Below are 17,487 nucleotides of genomic sequence, written 5' to 3'. Positions count from 1 at the left end.
GGAGGCCGGGATTGGATTCTGGCAGGGGCAGGGAGAGCTTCTCATGACGCAGGTGCAGCGCAGCAGCTGTGAATTCAGGTCGCTGGGAGCTGAAACTGTGATGTGAGAATGGCTGAGTTGGCTGGATTTAACTGCAAGGTGTATTAGAAGGACCTGAAAGGGCAGCTTGCATTAATGTATGAAGGTGTTTGTTTGGTTTTGGCGTTGGGCCACCTGCTGTCTTTGCTCTGGGATATTTAAAGTGATGTTTAAATCACAAGGCACGCATTAGCTGCTGGTCTCTTTCCAGATGGCAGTAACCTGCTGTTGGTAACATGCAAGTGAAAAATGAAAGCTTATTGATTTTGCAATTACAATAGATTGCTTTTTGGGCAATTGACAGGTTTCTACTGGTAACCTGTTAAAACATACATACATACTGTAACTGTGTTAGTGTGGTAGCATTAGATGAAGGTTGTTCTGTGAATAGGAGCTGAATTTGTGGTTTTAGTTCTTATTTAGAGTCCCCAAGCATTTGTCAGTCACCCTTGGATTGCAGATAATTGCCGAGGGGATTTGTGAAGGCAACTGAGTATATTAAAACCATATTTTTCTTTCTAAAACTCTGAAGGCTCTGGGCTCCTGGGATAAATTATTATTTTCTAACACTCATAGCTGTTAAAGACATGGACTTTAAACTATTACAATGACAATGGATTCGGCTTGTCTATGGCTTCCTACAGAGATCTGATAATCAATCCAAATAATTATCAAAAGAATCATTTTGATCGATGCTGCATTTAGTTCTGAGATACAGTATTCTAAACACCTTGAGCTTATCCATGCTTCCAAGTTCTCTACCTCTGCCTGATAAAGGAACTGAATCCTCCGTGAAATATTCAAAGAGAATGGGTGAAAACGGGCATATTACAGTTTACTGTGGATTTTTTTTCCTCTGTGAGTGCAATTTGACGCCTTGATTGGATTGCAGTTGATTACAGTTCCAATAGTGAAACGGTGAATCAGACACTCTCTTGGTTGGAACATGAGACAGATATAAGAAGCAGACATTTTTCATCATGTCTTGAATCTGTTGCGAATACCTTCCTTCTCGTACTGTAAGATAGTTTTAAAAATCAATAATCATTCCTATACAGAATGGAAATGCTTTAAACCACATGCTCACTGAGGTTCCTGCTTGCTGACTTCACTCGGCTCACCTCGAGTTCCTGACAAAGGATGCTTTGTCCACAGATAACCTGTGATTCATTTGCACCACCATTTATCGACTGCTGCCAGAGTGCAGACACAAGCTTCACTTTATGCGGGTGAAGGTTAGTTCTTTTTAGTGAGGGCAGGGGATTTTTGGAAAGTGGGTGTTTAATGAGCTTGATCTGTTTGCCTGGTGTCTCTGTTGGAAACAGAAGCTGTGTACACATGAGAGACCTGAGGTCCCGTGTAGGAGGATAATGAAATTAATCTGATTCCCACCTCGCTTTACCCTTATTAATATTGAGAGAAGGAGAAAAAAAAATCAATTTGTCAGTAAGAACAGCTTGTTTCCACAGTACGTGATGAATAGGGACTTTGGAAACGATTGAAACAGGAGTTTGTGTTTTACGCTTGGATGTCCATTGCTAAACTTTCATTGTATTTCAGTGGATTACATGTTTCAGCAGTGAGATTCTTTAGGATTATATTTACCCTGCATTTTCTTCAAGTGTGCAGTACTTTTGGTTTTTAAAGTGTATCTTTAGAGACTCAGGGTCTTCACTGCAGGGGTATTGATATTATGTCTCTTCTCTTCAGCTTGTTATAAAGCCTGATGCTTTTTAAAAGTTATATTTAGAAATATATCTTTCAATACTGTTTCAGTTTCTTACTTCTGTGATTCTAATGTTATTCATTGTAACAGGACACCTTGCATAATATAAATAGCCCTCTCAATTGCATTTCATATAATTATTCTCCTATGTAGACAACACTGTGATAACAAACCAAACTATGAAACTTAAAAGGAGCTTTAAAGTGATAATTGGTAAGATCTTCGATATAACAAATGGTCTATGGGGTTTAGACTCGTAGAGATGTACAGTATTAGATAAAAACTCTGAAGCATCCTAATTAAAATGGTTATGCCGCTGGGAAATGTTTGTGAAATTAATTAGTAAGCTTACTGCTGAATTTTAACGTGAGTGGTAACATGCAGTGGTTGTTCCCTCTGAAATTCTGAAAAATGATGACTAGTTTTTAAAACTTTTAACTAGTAAAACAGACCAAATGGCGAGAGAGTTACATGGTCCTTCAGCAGCAAATTCTAAACAAGAACTATCAATTCAACTTCAGTATGTTAGGTGCTTTTGATTTAGTGTTGGAGGGTTCACTCTTACATAAATTCTGTGTCCTTTTTTCAAACCACATCCAGACAGAGATGGACCTAGTATTTGAAGTTGCCGTTGAATCAGTGACAAACAATTGGTGAGAATAAGCAAGTAAAGCTCATATCTTCCTTATGTTGCAATAGATTTGAGAAACTTAAACTATATGTATTTTTTTGCTTATTGAACACCTGAAAACAGTTCATTTCAACTAACTAGTTTTTACAGTTGCTTCTTATTTAAGCAAATTAGACATGGTGCATCTGTGAAAACATACATTATAGAGGCTAGGCCCATTGATCATATTCCTTACTCATTGTACGAGCATTACTTGTAGCAAGAATATGTTATGTTTTAATTTTTAATTTTTATTTTTATTGTTATTGTTTGGTTAATTAGGTCACTTAAGGAATTATTTTTTATTATTTCCTATAGTCAGCTTTAGTCCTGATTTTGGTGTGAACTGGATGGACATTTGTGTGCAGAATTCCTGCAGTAGTAGTCTTACATTTATTCCTTTAATGTTATTGGTAGTGAAATACTAAAACAAACATTTCAAAATGTCCTGATCTTTTTTTTTAAATAGTCAAAACAGTTATAGGACTAACATGCACGATGCCTCTATTAGCCACATTGATTAAAAGTCTTTTTTAAAATGCTGCATGGTCAGTCTATCTTCAGACATCGTTTTAAAAAGAAGCACCCTTCCTGTGCACAATATGTTGAAAACTAGTTTGAAAAGCCACGTGATTTCTAAAACAGCATTTGCGAAACTGACTGCAGGCTATCGTAAAGAAGAATTTCTATTTAAACATCGAGTGACGTAACAGTTTGATGAACTGCCCAGAATTCAGCACAGACCAACACATTTTTGATCAGTCTGCTTTTAAACGAGGTAATTAAGAATAAACTGGAGTCCTATCTGTATCATGCTTTCGTACATCTAAATTCAGATTCACAGCACTGTATGTTTCCCAATTAGTCTTAATCCTTTCCAGATGGATGCTGTAGGTGCAGTTCCGTGAAGATCAGGAAGTACAGAAATTGTCATGAGAAATCAAAACCTCCTGAGGTTCAGATTCAGAGCAGAATTATGGGATGGCCAGTTATGAGATGGTAATGAGGTCCATAATGTGTGCCAAAAAATGATTTAGCCAAGTCGGTAATATAAATACATTCATCTATCCAGGCATTTTCTAACCACATTATCCAACACAGGGCCACTGGGGAGCAGGGGTCTGTCCTGACAGGACAGGATATACACTGGATGGGACACCAGTCCACTGCAGGGCACACAGACACAAACACAGACACAGACGAGGGCCAGTTTTTCCCAGAAGCCAGTTATCTACCAGTAGGTCTTGGACTGTGGCAGGAAACCAGAGCACCTGGAGGAAACCCATGCATGGAAACAGCATACCAACTCCACAGAGGTCCACATTTGAACCCAGGGCCTCAGCGCTGCAAGACAGCAGTGCTAGCCACTGCCACTATGCCAGTCAGTACCAGCACAGCTGTGATCAGTAGAAAACAATATTACAGTACATTGATTTTTCTAGTAAAATGAACTTCAGCCAGCCCAGAAAGGAATAGAAAAGCTCATAGATATCATCATTGCATGAGTCTGAGATGCAAGACCTTTGGAAGCTCTCTCAAAGTATACCATTCCTCAGCCTGAGGTGAAGGATTGCAGCCTCTCTCTCTCCTGGTTTTGTTTCCTTTCCAGCAGGCTGCCTCAATCGATCATTTGTGTGAGCCCCTGGATGTAACTGAATAGGAGCAGCAGAACGTTCGGGAATTTGTTGGATAAAACAGTACCGTGCCTTCCAAAGTGCCAGCGATTTGTAATCCACCAAGCAGTGTCATTTTCATTGTCATTGTTGGACAAAGGGGTCGACAACCATGCTTGTATCTGGTGTTTTTTTTACCATGTGCACTCTTACTATAGTGACGACAGCAGCCCATACGAGGGTCCACAGCTGAGTGCCCCTCTGTCCCAGCAGGAGACGCCAAGTGCTTACATAACGCGGATAGTTAAAAGGAAAACCACCTTTTCCTGCAGATCTCTTCACATTCAAAGAAAGAGGGCTGTGTAGGTTTGATAGCAGGTCACTCCTGCCCACCCAGTGTGGGAGGCTGTCTGCATGCCAGGAGCGGTTTTCCATAAGGCTCTGGTTTCCTGACTCTTATCTGCTGAGTCATTACAGCTCGTAGCCTCAGTGCGCTCAGGAGCCCACTAAAACTCATTATATATGCTTAATTATCACGAACACCGTCGAGGTGAAATAGCTGAGGAGGAGCCGCTAAAGGAGGATTACATAACCCATCTCAAGTGGCTGGTTTCTGCTGCTGTATAACTCTGCCTTTTACTGTCCCACCCCTTCGCGCAAACACTGTGCCACCTTTACAAAACTGTGCTGCACCTCAGGTGGATGGAGAGAGGTTTGTTTCCATAGCAATCCAACCCCCCCTCCGCCCGGCTTATCCTACCTGCTGTTTTAAAATGAGATATAGTGGCAAAGGCACTGGGGGGGTGGAGAGGGGAAGCTATCTGTTGGGATTCGCTTACAGCTGTGATGAAGAGGAAAGAGAGGTTCGGTACAGTGGGGCATTTAACCCAGCCATGTGGCCCGACTAAATGAGAAAAGTCTGTGTGCTGTTTAAGTCATTTCACAGTTAGGCCGTCCATTCCTCTAGATTCCCTTTAGTAAATCTAAAACTGATCGTTCGCCAATGGACGCCTTGTGCGTATGCAGTTATTTTGTCTCCTTTTGTCAAGCAGCAGGGTGTTTCATTAGCTGCCTTTTAATCAGCATTTATAATCAATGAGCTGAAAGCAGAGCATTGCGTACAAACGTAAGGTCTTTGTTTTGTTTAATCTGAAGGAGCTGAGTGGTCAATAAACACTCCACCAATGGCTTCCTTTTGCCCTTACCCAAGCAAACTGCTTACAGCCTTTTTATCCTTAACCGGAGTACAATAAATATAGTATGCTCTAACCTCAAAACTGTATTTTTCTCAAATGCACAGCTTATTTAGAGGTCTTTTTAACATGGGAAAATGCCATATTGTTTTGTAAGGTGAGTTTTTTTTACACAGTAGCAGGCGTGGATTGGGTTGTGCTGGAAACTGCTGCAAGAATAAATGTGTGAAAGCTTTGTATTTCCGAGATGTACAGGTGACTAGTGATCCTTTTTAAGTGCAAATTCATGACAAATCCTTTAATCAGATACAGTATCTTTTAGCCAGATCATCCTGAGATTGCGTTTACCTCTGTACATGCTCTTTTAGCCAGGAGCAGCACAGATTGATGGCGGAACACTGTAGACAATCGTTAGAATGGACTTTTTTTGGCAGCAGCTGAGTGCATTGAAAAGTAATAAAGATTTTCGATTAAAAAGAAATTCCACCCTCTACCTGGGAGTTCTTCGGACCCCTGAAGGCTTAGGGGATTACTGCCAGTTTAATATATCCCCCCAGTATTCGTGAGCCTCCCCCAGCAACTTCTGAGGATGAAATTTTGATTTGTACGGGCGCAGTGAATTTTGCATTCTTGGAAGAAATGGAAATGATCACGAGAGATTTTGTATGCATTAAGCTGGCACCATGGCGACACCTGAAAGAGATGCTCAATAAGAGAGGATAGAAAACAGGTGTGTATGCAGCACATATCATAGTTGGGTTTTAAAACCCAGAGCTCCGGTGCGTTTTGATACTCAAGGCTCATCTCTTTGTTTCCCATGTGGCTCCATTTACTGGGACTATCACATCGTAAACACTGTTTGATCTCTGACATCAGTGAATGTCAGGCCTCCCACATCTCTTGGTTTCATACTGCTTCTTATGAGAAGCGATGAATTTGAACTATCTACAGTACGCTGCAATGCGCAAGGTCTGATGTGCATATATATTGCTTTATATCGGCTTGTTTCTAGATTGGGACATTTGCATGCTGCACAGTCATGGGGCTTTGGGGAGTCATCTTTCTCTCTCCGGGTCTATCAGCATCTGCTTTGCAGCAGTACTCCGCCATTTTATTCTGCATAATGTGCATAGAAAGAGGACAATTAAAAGTTAATATCACTGGATCTGTGGCTAATAGACCGGCATAGAAGACTACCTGTTCATTAATGAGGAGTTAACGTTTCAGTGAATTGATTTATACTTTGCTTATGAATTCATCTTTCAACATAAATTACAAGTGTGCAAGTAAATTCTGTTGCTGTGATGAACTCGTGATACGAGATGAAATATCTAAAATCTTCTTTAATGCATCTTTCAAGGCCAGACTGAAAGATAGTTATCGATAAATACCGATATTTAATCATCAAAAGATTGAGATGTACAGTACAGTGAAACCTCGGTATTCACGAGGGTTGGTGACTCGAAGTTCCCGTAAATGTGAAATTGAATACCTTGTGGGGAAATAGGGTATGGTTCCACAGCTCCTGAAACAAGCATTTCCAGAGTAATATTTTAGTCATAACTTGACTATCAATAGTGTTCATGATAATTGGTAGTATTTTTAATTAAAATGAGTACTGGAAACGTAAAAAAAACGTATTGCATGTGCAAACAAATCAGATCACTAAATCACTGTAATGATATTACAGATTCCCCTGTGTTAGTTGTTTGTTGTTACTTTTCTTTACTTTTTACATGTTTTTTTGTCATTATTATGAACTGGTGTACCGTAAGAAGGTTTGTAGCAGCACAGTTATCACAGATAAGCGTACGCACTCCTGCTCCTGAGAGGTGTTTCGCGTATTTCATGTATTGCTCCTGCGATGTTTCTTTCCTATAATTTCTTTCTTACCCTTTTCCGCAAAACACGCGAGAACTGAGACTATGACAACTTAGGGGACAACGGCTGTTGTTGTTGTTGTTGTTGTTGTTTTTTAATTTAACGTTTATTTGATTGCGGAGCATAACATTGAGACACATACAGGCATTACTCTGCTAACGGGTCGTCTTAACCGAGCTGAGCCCGACTGCGGTTCTAGGGCAGTGGATCTGCAGGATGAAGGCGCGCACGTCCTGTACCTGTAGGTGCCCTCCGTTTACTCTCCTACTGCGCAGTCCCCGAATAAGTGCATTTGGTCCACGTGTGCGGAAAAAGCGGATTTCGCGAGAGTGGACGAAATTGGGAATGCAGGACCTGAGCGCATCGAGGTTTTAACGTACACAGATGTGTCAGTCTTCGTATACGTCTTGGATTCCACAAGCTAGGTATATTTACTCGGCAGCTGTGACTTTACTAACACCCTTACAGCTAATGCAGGTGTAGCCTGGGTGGACACGCCGGTGAATCCAGCTTCAGGGTGATCTGCTGTGATTACACGTGCAACAAGGGATATTTTATTCTGTGCCGGGGGTTGTGTGTGGTCAAAGTGAGAGCATTTCTCTGATATTTTAGATCTTAGAGCTCGGTGCTCTTTGAATGAGAAAGAATTAAAATCAAACATTGGGGGCAATTGGCAACACTTGTATCAAGCTGCATAAGATTGACTCAAATGCCTCTTTTACAGTTTAGCTAAGAAATGTTAAACTTATGCAAGATCCCATATTAAATAAAGACAAGTACCCTGCAGTAATCCATTATGTAACCAGAAAGAAATATCTAGTACCATATGGAGTTTATCACAGTGTTTTAGTCACATTTAAACCATTTATATCAGTAGTGCTTGCTGAAGGCTTACATAACTGAGATCCATGAGGCTGTCTCTGTCTTCTGCAGGGAGAAAATTGCTCTCATTGTGTAGTGTCGAGTACACAAGGGATAATGATGCTTCATAGGGGTATACTTGAGCAAATGTTTCTTAGAAAATAATCAACATGTTTAACAATAAGATAACTTATCCTTTAAACCAAGCACCTGTTTATAATATGTGCAAAAACATGCTGTGATAATAGTCCATCTAGTTTTGTGTATGTGAAGAGCATCTTTATAGTTATTTTTATTGCAAATATTGGATATTTCTCTGACATCTGGAAAGTGAGATTTTGCCAATAAGCCTGAGAAAGTGGAAATACACAGCAATTCTGAATATTCTGTTTTGTCGAAATTACCTTTTACAAATTTTACTTTTGAAAGCGTATGTTATGATGCCTCAAAGAGCACCTACAGTACCTGCAGTTCAGTTCCAGTTCAGACTTATTCTATCACACTTAATTATCTACATTTAAGAAAGGAGTTTGCAGTTAAAACAAATATGTGTGGTATTATGTTGTAAAACAACACAGCCATATCACAATATTTGCCATCTTTAATGTCCATTATTTGTGTGTTTCAAAGAACTGTAATAAATAAGACACAGTGAGCATGATCAAATTAGGATGTTTTACACAAGAAAATTGGAATAAGTGCTGTTTAACTGTTCGAAAGAAAGCTGTGATGTTTCACTCAGGTTTGCCATTTCTGATCTTTAAAGGTTTGCACAGCGTCAGCGATACCGAGATTTTTCAAATTGTTTTTGCAAGGTTTTTTTTTTCCGCGACAGCCCATGTGGAATCCAAACACCTTGTCAAGTGCTCTCCTCCGATTTTTTTGTGCACAAGCAGACAAAGTTGGGGGTTTTTCCACTTTGTCTGCCTCTGTCACCCACAAATTATTAGGCCTGAAACCTGTGAAGCCGCATTTTTCTTTGGTATCGGTATGTTTGTCACAGCATGTACAGTATCTAAAGCTTCTGCAAATGAATCTGAAAACCGGGTTCTGTATTGTGTCACCTTCCACAACAGCACGTCTGTCCACACTAGAGTGACTCAGTCAGTATGCCAGTAATTCAGACATCACTCATTGAGGTCTGTGCCAGGAGTGGGCCAGTTCTCATCCTGGAGAGCTACAGTAAAGCATGACTTTGCGGACTGTGTTTAAGTTATCAGCTGGTAAAGACTTGGAGCACAATGCGAGTTTTGATTAATTTAAGAAGTTAATTGGTTCAGTTTAGTAATTGCCCACTGTGCCCCATGGGAGCTCCAGAGGGTTAAGATTTTTATTTCTAGTGATCTCCAAAATTTCATTTGACTGATGAAAGCGAATTCCCCTGCCTGCTCTGCTGTGTGGCGGGGCTGATGACACAGAAAGGCTGACCTGTGTTTCCCAGGTGGGGCTGCGGTTTAGAGGTGAATGAAGGGGAGCCCCTTTGTGAGTAAAATGCTTTTTGGGAAGAAGTGTGCCTTATGCTGTAAATGTAAGGAATTGTTATTGTAAACAACTTCATTGAAAATACAGCTACTGAGAGAAATTGTTTGCTGGACGACGTGACCAAGTTTGGCCTCCCCTTCATTTATATGATCAATTCACTTTTCCTGGCATTTCCTTTGTGTCAGTGCACCAACTGGGGGGGTTGTGCACCATCACAGCTGGGGAAGGCAGCCAGCGTAACCTTGGTGTTCTGTGCTGCTGTGAGCTTGCAACGTTGTGGGTAAGAACTGTGCCTGCCCTCCACTTCGGGCTGTCCTCTGCAGAGCTGTGGGGAAGATAGGCGGACCTCTGGAGAGGAAAGCACACACAGACAGACCCCTTCCGCTGCTGGGGTCATTAAGTGCCGGAATGAATAGAAAAAACAGGCCAAACCAATCTTTATTTTATAAAAGCAATAAAAAAATGAAAACTAAAAAAAAAAATGGCGAGTTTAGTGTACACCAGGTGAAAAGCATTGTTCATATAATGATCTGTGACTCATCCCCTTACAGCAGCAGGACTTTGCTTGTGCCAGGATATCTTAAATATTTAATGCCCTCTTCTTTTTTTCCCTCCAGGAGAAGAACTTGGACTGGTTCCCTCGGATGCGTGCCATGTCCCTGGTTAGCAATGAAGGTGACAGCGAGCAGAATGAGATTCGAATCCTGCAGGAGAAGCTGGACAACACGGTGACACTTGTGACACAACTGTCTAGCCAGCTCTCGGAGCTCAAAGAACAGGTACAGTTCACCTCTGCTGCAGCAGCCTCTTCTTTCTCTGTGCACACAATATGCTTTTACTTTTATTAAGGCACAGAAAAGAAGTGAATTTAAAAATTCATGCTTCTCTTGAAATCCATGCACATAGCAGCTTCTAAATATTAATTCTGTCCCTTAATTCCTCACCTTATACTGGTGCTTTTATGGGATTTATCCCCTTTTAAATATGTGCAAAGTTCTTACAGTGTTATGTCAGTGTTAGGAAAAACATACATAGGTAATAATAATGCTGTATCATTTGGTAAATATTTATTGGATATTTTGCTCCTTTGCTCTGTGTAAGAGGAAACACTGTGCAGTCAGTGTTTTGCGTGTTAGCTCACAGCACAGTTATGATCAAAATACAGTGCTAGTCAGTTTAAAGATATAATGATACACAACCAGGATGCAGTCAAGTGAACAGCAAGACAGCAGAAGAATTTCCTTTGCTGCTAATTTCACAAAGCCAGCAAAACAAGGAAAGGTTTATTTCATATAACCTGGGTGAAATCTGTCGGGTGGAAATATTGGTTGTATGGATTTTTTTCGGTATTCCTCTCTCTAAATTCCTTGAAATGGTCCATGCTTCTACCTCTCTAAAGTATGTTTTATTTGTAAACATGAAATACTTTTTTTAAACAGCTGGCATTTCAAAGGTTTTTAAGCTGCTCAGACAGCTGTGGTTGTATGTCATTCCCATGTTTTTTCAACTAAGCACAGGCTCGTTTGTGTCAACAAAAGCACTATACATAACCCAAAGCTGGACGGTATTTTAAGCAACACGAGAAAGACCCGAGGTTAATTCATCGATTGACTAATTAACCTAATTGATCCCTTTTTATTTTAAGAGCAAAACTGACAGAAAACAACAATGATAGTTGTAAAGAATACAGAAGTTTTTAGTGCTCTGTTGATTTTCAGCATTCTGCCTATGAGAAAACGTAATCGTCTTTTTCTTTGCAGCTAGAGTGTCAGTGTCTTAACTAGATGGCTAGAAATCCCTACTGTTTCTGTACCATTTTGATCATGTAGTGTTGCTGGTCCACCTGTAAATGTTTGATGCTTCAGTTAAATGACCTTTTAAATAGCGGTTTCTTGAAGTGATAAAACAAACTGGAGTTGAATGCACAGTGCAGCACAGGCTGATATTTGCACTGGTCATTTAGCAGTTCCCCCTATTCCTAAAGCAGACACCAGCGCAGCCACAGTCGGTCACAGTGGTCACTGAGATAGGCACTGGAGCACCAATGCCATAGAAAGGTGTCTGTCTCAATGAACCATTGAAAAGCAGGTTTGAAGAAAAGTAATACAAACACTGCAGTATAATCATAGCAAACATTTTGCATTAATTTTAGATTTTGAGAGAAGTAAATACAAAGTTAATACAGTAGCCTTGGATTTCACCCTCCTCAGTGCGGGTTGTAAAAGCATAAAAGCTTTTTTATTTCACCCCTTACTGACTGAATCTGTATCTGGAAAGTATGAGGAAGGAGGGAAACAAAGTGTAGGTGTAATTAAGTAGTTCAGGTGGGGAGCTGTGTCTGCATGCATAGACTGCAAAGGAACAATGGGTTTATTCCGTGCTGAAAAGAGAAGAAAGTAAACGCAACGTTTCGGCTGTGGAGCCTTCTTCAGGTGTGAACGAGGAAGGCTCACACACAAAGAAGGCTCCATAGCCAAAACTTTACGTTTCCATTCATCTCTTTTCAGCATGGATGTAATTAAGTGCCTGTTAGCTACCATTTCATTTAAATACTTTTAATGTGGATGGGCCATAAACTCATGCAAGTGCCTGAAAAACAGCTCAGTGTACCGGTAAGCAGGAAAGGAAGAGGTACAGTACATGAAGGCCTTGAGCATTGTTCAGTGTACAGGATCTCATCCAGTGTCCTCTCCCGGCTCTCTTTGCAGATGACAGAGCAGAGGAAGAACAAGCAGAGGCTGGGCTTTCTGGGCTCCAGTTCCCCCCAGGCGAACCATCAGATGCCAGCGCATTAACCCCCCGGAGTGCGAGACCTCCCTCCCCTGCCCCCACCCCCCTCAAGCAACACGCACCAAACCTGGTTTCCCCCTCACGCCATGATGAGTAACTGGGTGCCGATGTTGAGCTCGTTCTGTTACATGCTGCTGCTGCTGTATCTCGGGCAGTGGATACGAGCCCTTCAAGTCCTGGATCCTCTCTGGAGTCGCTGGAACGTGCTGCAGGGATTACAGTACCATTGCAGTGGTACCTAAAGATTTCTTTTACATGTCGGGTCTTATTAATAAGATGCTATGGAATTGCACATCCTGTTAGATTTTCACCTGCAGACAAAGACTGCGTTTGCAGTGAAAACCTCTCCCGCACTCCTGATAGTTTTTAAAGGTTTGGCAGGGAGTATTGTTACTGGTGGGCTTTATTTCTCTGTGCTGGAAGCCTTAGAACATTCTTTTAAAGCCTTGAAAACACTTGTTAAATGCTTTTTGCTTGTATGTACAATTAAATTATATTTAAGGATATTAGAAACAAGATTCAGATTTTAAATCCTCGAATGACTGGACTGTGCACACGTACTGATGTATTGGATATCATCACGCTTCTAACTAACTGCCTGACAGAATAACCAGGTGTTTCCTCCTTTGGAACCATAAATTTGTCTTGATATTTTTTCAGAATACTGGGCACCAAGTATCAGCTCTGTATGGTGGATGTTTCAGAAAGAGAGAAACACTTTGAATCTTTTCTGTGAGATCCTCAGTTTAAATTTACAGAGCAGATTGGTATGTTTTGAAGATTCTCTACAGGAAACGCTACTGTATATGCAAGCATCTTTCACGTTAAGTTTATCAAGTTACTTAAACTGTTTACTTAGGAGAGTGTGTTCTGTGGAATCAGTCCTGGGCCAAAACGAAGATATCCCTTTTGACTTGTCTTCTCGTAAGTCACAGTCTTTACCCTACACCCATTCTCCCCCTGTATTAGATAAAACTGTATTTGTTCCTCACAGGGAAATGTAACAGATGTAACAGGCCTTTAATTCTTTATTTAGACTGATGGGTAAATTGAGGACAACTTTTCATTTACTGTGAAAACCCAGAGATCAATTTATACAGCACGGCATTTGGAGTATTCTGAATAAAATAAGGTTTTGAACCAACAACCTTCCAATCTGAAGCCCTGAATTCTAAGCATTCCTCTGTGCTGCTGCTTTGAAAAAAAGAGACCAACACCATATACCTTTATCCTTTAATTCAGATCATAAAAATGTTTCATTTGGATCATTGACAAGCGTTTGTACATTGATTTCACAACCTTCTTCAATCCAAAAAAACACTGAAATGCAGTTGCCTGTTGTAGTTCCAGTGGATTTTAGCATCACAAGATGGAAATAATAGTTTTTCTGAATTCTGTGCCTTTTGTATAAAGATACTGTAAATAGTTTAAAAATAAAGCAAAAATGATTTTACGATGATCGGAAAAGGTAATGTTGGATGTTTTGTGGATTTTACTTGAAAAAAAATTGATTGCAGGTATAAACATTATAAACATTAAATCTGTTGAAAACGGAACGAATATCATTGTGAAAATCGACACACCTACTGTTTTTTTTTTATTGAACACCAGGTTGATATTTTTATATGCGAAATATGTAATTTTGTTTTCAGAGTTAAATTGTTGGTTTTCTAGTGGATTTCTCTTTAGTGCAAAATATAATCTTTTATGCAAATTCTATCATTTGTCTTCATCTCAAAGCAAACAGTGTTAAAATAGTTTACAACATACTTAACATCCTTCTTACTTGCTGATATGTTTGTGCTTCAGAGGAAAGGAATGTCCCCTGTCTAATATTTAAATGAAATGAATAACTGTGCTGGAGGTTCATTTGCAACAGGGGCTGTCAGTGGTCACAGAAGTTGGCATTCGTCTGACACAGTAACGGTATACTGCTCTTGCTGCGAGTCTTCTTTGTTTGGCAACAATGAGGAAAAAAACAGTTAATAAATTCAAAGATGGTACAGAACAGTAATGTAAATCCAATGATAATGGTTGTTATCTGTGTGACAGCTTCATCCTGGACTTGGATTAAAAAAGGGAGAAAAAACTTTTTTTTATGTTGTTATTTGAGAAAATTCAAATCCATGGTTTTGAAATAACACTTAATCTGTGCAATCTACCTTTGGTTGAATTGTATAGGCAAATCAGTACTTCTTATACCTAACAGAACTACTGGACTTTGGCGTTTGTATCTGTTAAATAATTATATTGCCACATTTATGTTTAAAAGTTTTTTTTCTGCTGCTGAAAACAGAATCTTTGTCTTAATAAAGTATTGTTTTTATTTTATATTGCTTACCTTGTGTGTTCTGTGTGGCATGTAAACATGGTGGTGTTTATTTGTATTTGTGTTTGTGTCAGTGTGCTTGGTCATAAAAAAACCTCAAGTTGCCACTTTGACTTTGACTTTTGAAAACATCTGCTGTCCGTGGAGCGGAATGAGTTGTGAAAAGGACTAAAAACTTGCAGGACCAGTGAGGCTTAATGGCCAGGTGCACAAGAAAGCTGTAGATGTAGATGTAACTCCTAGAAATCGTGTAACGATCTTGAAACTTTGTAGTTTAGAAAAGAGAAGACTAAATACAATGGAGAACCTGATCCAAGTATTCAGACTCCTCAAAGACACTGACAAAGCTATCCAAATCAAAGAACACAAGTGAAAGCCATGCAGAAGGGCATTTAAAACAGAAACCAGAGGCACTTCCTTACACGAAGGGTTGTGGAAGTATGGAACAAGCAACCCATTGAAGTCTGACCTCTTGCATCTTTCAAAAAAAGAAGGACAAGGTTCTCAGACCAATTGGCCGCCAGCTACTGTATTAGATGGGCCTAACGGCCTTTTGTTTGTGACTTTTGTTATGAAATACCTTGAAATCAAACTGGTTTAGCTTATGGATTTTCATTAGGATGGCTCATTCAAGCAATAATATAATTTTAAATACTTGTTTTCAGGATCTCCTCTTTAAACTTTAGGTAATTGTGTTGGAGTCGGAGAAAAATTGAAAGTGTTATGCTGCCTTTTCCAGAACTGCAAGAGAAAGAGGAAATGTTTCTTGGGCATATCAACCAGGCCAATGACTTACTGTATGAACTCATTTCTGTATCTTAATATCGCAGTCCTGTAGCTTGGTCAACAGCATCTCTAAAAAGATTAAGCTGCTTCTTTTAAAGGCTACAAAATGAAGCTTTTCGTGGAAAGCAGAATACAATTAATCATTTTTGAATGCATAGGAAAAAAAAGTCATTGAAACAAATTGAAAGATGACAACCTTCACAATGCATTATCAAAACTAAAAAAAAGATTAATTCTCATCCTAATTAGGACTCCATGAATCAAAAACATAAGGTACACTTGTGTTTTTTTTTAACAAAATCATAACAGCCTTTGAACGTTTTCATAAATTTAAAGTTTCCTTATTGGATTGTTCAAAACCCCTTCTAGCTAAGCCATTTGCATGGGTTGCAATTGTTTTGTAGCAGGAAGCTGGCTGACACCCCTTCAGCTGCACTTTGTTAAAAAAAAATATTGGTCTTTCAGATTTGCTTAATTGTTAGGACTTTCTTTAGTAAGTTTTAAACAGAAGTGTCAAAATATGACTACTTATCAAAAATATACTGCAGACATAGACAGAAGAGACATACAGTAAATCAATTTTTTATCTAAATGCAGAAAGCTATACAGTAATCCTAAAAAGGCACATTATTGGGTCAGCTGCAAACGGGCTAGGGACATAGAGCATGTCACCAGTGGGGACTGACTGATGACTGAGCAACCTACAGGTGAATTCCAGAGGAAAACCTGTTAGAGTTACCTAAGAATCTAAAACTGGGTCAAATTTACATTTTAGCAAGGCGGCAGATAATCTGAAGCACAAAGCCGAAACCACATTGCGCTGCTTTGACAAAAGCATAAGTCATGTTCTTGAGTGGCTAAGACAAAGTCCTGAGTTGAACCTAATAGAATATTTGATGGTAAGACTTGAATATTTGTAGCATATTATGATCCCCAGCAAGCCTGTTGGAACTGAAGGAATTGTGCCATAATGAATGGGCAAAGATTACATCATCCCACTGTGCAAAGCTGGTAAACATCCACTCAGAAAAACTGTCAGCAGTACTTGATGCCTAAGGTCTTTCTACCAAGTACTGAATTAGGGAGCCAAACATTTCTGTAACCAAGTAAATTTCTCTTTGCATATCTCCTTCACAGCTCTTACTGACATTAAACCGCCGCTACATATAATTGTTCAATTGAACGCAGTTCTGAATAAACTTAATAAAAAAAATGTTGCATGCATTCATCAAAATGTGATTATTAGCAGAGTGGAAATAGTTTTGTAAGGTTCTTTATCTTGCTATAAAGTAGTCCTGTCGTTATTTTAGACTTGGATTAGAAAGTTGCAGAATGATTCTTTTTTTTGTTAAGTAAGACTTTTAGAATACTTGGACTGTTTTCTTTCAATCTAGTCACAATAATACTGGGTTACACCTAGAGAATCATTTCTTGTTGTATGAATTAAATGATATATTTTTTTTAAAGTTTCACTCATGCCTCTAAAGAGTTTGTACTGACTGCTTAATCCTTATGGCTTCCAGTAAATTTGAATTGGGGATGGTTCCCCACAGTTAGTGTCATAATAGTTGATGGAGGGTTATAGCAAATCCTCCCTTACAAGTGAGCACCATGCTTTTCCTCTATTGTTTCTGCTTGGATTGTCCTTTTTCAGGCAAGCTGTCCCTGCCAGGAAAAAAAAAAACCCTCCTCTGAGAGTTGTTAAAAGCATATGGCAAGAAAGAGGAATAAGAGAGGTAAGAGAGTGTTCTGAAACCTACCGTTGACCCATTGCATATTGACAACAGAAAGAACTGACATGCAGGCTTGAGGAATCTCTTCAGTAGCAGTTTGCATCAAGGCAGTGAGGAGTGTGAACTACAATAGACTGCCATCCATCTGCTAGCTAATATTAAGAGCATGCTAACCTTAACATCACTGCATGTATACAATTGAGTTATATGTTAATCAACATGCATGAACTACTGAAAGTGATAGCATTTATGTAAAGTGCATGGAGGTGAGTGTCCCTTTTCAGGGTAAAATTATAATTGGAAAGAAAACAAATTCTGATTCACCCCAAGGTCCTTGGCCTTGCT

The 17,487-nt window shown here is 39.5% G+C and overlaps 1 protein-coding gene across 2 annotated transcripts in view; it reads left to right on the top strand.

Moving 5' to 3' along the window:
• itpr2 (inositol 1,4,5-trisphosphate receptor, type 2) overlaps window positions 1-14,625 on the top strand; it is a 158,928-nt gene extending 144,303 nt beyond the window's left edge. For both annotated transcript variants that reach the window (XM_088645779.1, XM_088645780.1), the window contains 2 exons: window positions 10,122-10,283; window positions 12,213-14,625. In XM_088645779.1, coding sequence (XP_088501905.1) covers window positions 10,122-10,283; window positions 12,213-12,299 — 249 coding nt within the window. In that variant the 3' untranslated portion in view covers window positions 12,300-14,625. The remainder of the gene's footprint in view (window positions 1-10,121; window positions 10,284-12,212) is intronic.
• The last annotated feature ends 2,862 nt before the right edge of the window (window positions 14,626-17,487 follow it).

The sequence above is a fragment of the Lepisosteus platostomus genome, chromosome 9, assembly GCF_059453375.1.
Source record: "Lepisosteus platostomus isolate fLepPlt1 chromosome 9, fLepPlt1.hap1, whole genome shotgun sequence".
NCBI lineage: Eukaryota > Metazoa > Chordata > Actinopteri > Semionotiformes > Lepisosteidae > Lepisosteus > Lepisosteus platostomus.
This window is presented reverse-complemented; position numbering and strand designations above follow the sequence as displayed.